The sequence below is a fragment of the Salvelinus sp. IW2-2015 genome, unplaced genomic scaffold (assembly GCF_002910315.2).
Source record: "Salvelinus sp. IW2-2015 unplaced genomic scaffold, ASM291031v2 Un_scaffold9067, whole genome shotgun sequence".
NCBI lineage: Eukaryota > Metazoa > Chordata > Actinopteri > Salmoniformes > Salmonidae > Salvelinus > Salvelinus sp. IW2-2015.
The window spans coordinates 10,892-14,090 of NW_019950326.1; the positions used below are offsets into that span (position 1 = coordinate 10,892).

Below are 3,199 nucleotides of genomic sequence, written 5' to 3' on the forward strand. Positions count from 1 at the left end.
TATTAGTGATGATGGTTGACCAGGGCTGATAGTGATATTAGTGATGATGGTGACCAGGGCTGATAGGTGATATTAGTGATGATGGTTGACCAGGGCTGATAGGTGATATTAGTGATGATGGTGACCAGGGCTGATAGGTGATATTAGTGATGATGGTTGACCAGGGCTGATAGGTGATATTAGTGATTAGTGATGATGGTTGACCAGGGCTGATAGGTGATATTAGTGATGATGGTTGACCAGGGCTATAGGTGATATTAGTGATGATGGTTGACCAGGGCTGAGAGTGATATTATTATGATGGTTGACCAGGGCTGATAGGTGATATTAGTTGATGATGGTTGACCAGGGCTGAAGGTGATATTATTGATGATGGTTGACCAGGCTGATGGGTTGATATTAGTGATGATGGTGACCAGGGGCTGATAGGTGATATTAGTGATGATGGTTGACCAGGGCTGAGAAGGTGATATTATGATGATGGTTGACCAGGGTGATGGGTGTTATTAGTGATGATGGTGACCAGGGCTGAATGGTGATATTAGTGATGATGGTTGACCAGGGATGATAGGTAGGTGATATTAGTGATGATGGCTGACCAGGGCTGATAGGTGATAGTATTGATGATGGCTGACCAGGGCTGAATTCTCTCCTCACTGACTCTGCTGATATCTCTGATCAACATGGTAGATTGTAAAGATGTGTTGACTGCAGTACTAACCTTGTCTCTCTGTCTGTGTCTCAGGAGGAAGCCAGCAGGCGCCTGGTTAGATGTGAGCCCAGGGCTATGGCCAGACAGGTTGATTCTGGCACACAGACTGATCCTGTGGTGGTTCTGTCTCTAGCCCAGGCTGCTGTTCTGGGCCTCATCTCTCAGAATGAGGTGTTCGGTGCTACCATCGCTCCTAATGGCTTCTACACAGGAGAACCTAAAGAGTCCCCTGCCCTGCCTGTAGAGGGGGTGGATTACGAATACGCTGATCAGCTGATAGGAGCTAACGGAGATTACCTGGGAGACAACCTGCCTGAAGACGGACACATGCAGCCCAGCTGTAGCCAGAGGAGGTGGCACGGACCACCCCCCGAGGGGAAGATGGTAGGGCCCGAGCGCCATGCTGGAGTGCCTGTGGACGGGTCATCCCAAGTGAAAGGAGAGGGGGTTATCACTGGCCTGACGTCCTGTGTTCACATGCTGAACAACCTGGCTACTACTAGAGGGGGATTGGTCCAGGTTGACCCCGCCTCTCTCCGTGCCGCCGCCCAAAAAGGCTGTGCCGAGTGTGACAGAGACATGTCCAGCCAGCAGGCTAACACACACCCTCACACACAGTCCCAGGCCGGCCACAGCCATAAAGGGGAGCCGGGGCATCGAGGCCTGCAGAGGCAGAGGGGGGATCAGGAGAGAGCAAGGGGGGAGGAGGAGGAGGAGGGAGAGCAGGGAAACAGCCTGATGAAAGGAGGACAGGAGGAGACTATCAGCAGCTACTTCCAGTCCAGCGAGGTGGGGGGGTACGAGGGGGGGGAGATCTACCATGAGAACAGCCAGGGTATGATGTGGGGCAACCAGCTGGAGCAGGGGGTGGGGGGAAGAGGCGGAGCAGGAGCAGGAAGAGGAGGGACCCAGCGTCACCACGGCCGGAGGGTTGACCGTCTAGACATCAACATCCAGATAGATGAGTCGTACTGTGTGGACATGGGGGAGGGGCTGAAGAGATGGAAGTGTCGTATGTGTGAAAAGTCTTACACCTCCAAGTACAACCTGGTAACTCACATCCTGGGTCACCAGGGCATCAAGCCCCACGCCTGCCCCCACTGTGGGAAGCTGTTTAAACAGCCCAGCCACCTGCAGACCCACCTGCTCACCCACCAGGGAACMAGGCCTCATAAATGCACCGTGTGTAAGAAGGGCTTCACCCAGACCTCCCACCTGAAGAGACACATGCTGCAGCACACRGACGTSAAACCTTACAGCTGCCGCTTCTGTCGCCGTGGCTTCGCCTACCCCAGCGAGCTCCGCGCCCACGAGACCAAACACGAGCGCGGGCGCTGCCACGTGTGTTCCCAGTGTGGCATGGAGTTCCCCACCTACGCCCATCTGAAGCGCCACCAGACCAGCCACCAGGGACCAACTAGTTACCAGTGTACAGAGTGCGACAAGTCCTTCACCTACCGCAGCCAGCTGCAGAATCACCTACTGAAACACCAGAGTCCTCGGCCGTACTCCTGTTCCCACTGCGGCCTGGAGTTTGTCCAGCTGCACCACCTCCGCCAGCACGCCCTCCACTACACAAGTACCTAACTCTGACCCCTGACCCCTAACTATAACCCTCCGCCAGCACGACCTCACACACAAGGTACCTAACTCTGACCCCTAACCATAACCCTCCGCCAGCACGCCCTCACACACAAGGTACCTAACTCTGACCCCTGACCCCTAACTAAACCCTCCGCCAGCACGACCTCACACACAAGGTACCTAACTCTGACCCTGACCCCTAACCATAACCCTCCGCCAGCACACCCTCACACACAAGGTACCTAACTCTGACCCCTGACCCCTAACTATAACCCTCCGCCAGCACGACCTCACACACAAGGTACCTAACTCTGACCCCTAACCATAACCCTCCGCCAGCACACCCTCACACACAAGGTACCTAACTCTGACCTCTGACCCCTGACCCCTAACTATAACCCTCCGCCAGCACGCCCTCACACACAAGGTACCTAACTCTGACCCCTAACCATAACCCTCCGCCAGCACACCCTCACACACAAGGTACCTAACTCTGACCCCTGACCCCTAACCATAACCCTCCGCCAGCACGCCTTCACACACAAGGTACCTAACCTGACCCCTAACCATAACCCTCCGCCAGCACACCCTCACACACAAGGTACCTAACTCTGACCCCTGACCCTAACTATAACCCTCCGCCAGCACCACCCTCACACACAAGGTACCTAACTCTGACCCCTGACCCCTAACCATAACCTCCGCCAGCACGCCCTCACACACAAGGTACCTAACTCTGACCCTGACCCCTAACCATAACCCTCCGCCAGCACACCCTCACACACAAGGTACCTAACTCTGACCCTGACCCCTAACCATAACCCTCCGCCAGCACACCTCCCACACAAAGGTACCAAGCCTATAGAAGCTAGGTCTGATCCCATATAACAGATCTCTTCTTTT

At 54.8% G+C, this 3,199-nt stretch overlaps 1 protein-coding gene across 1 annotated transcript in view; it reads left to right on the plus strand.

Moving 5' to 3' along the window:
* Positions 1-697: 697 nt before the first annotated feature.
* The window catches only part of LOC112079682 (zinc finger protein 710-like), a gene marked incomplete at its 3' end in the record, with an annotated part of 3,324 nt that continues 822 nt past the window's right edge, over positions 698-3,199 (plus strand). Inside the window, exon 1 of the mRNA XM_070442411.1 lies at positions 698-2,291. Coding sequence (XP_070298512.1) covers positions 788-2,291 — 1,504 coding nt within the window. The remainder of the gene's footprint in view (positions 2,292-3,199) is intronic.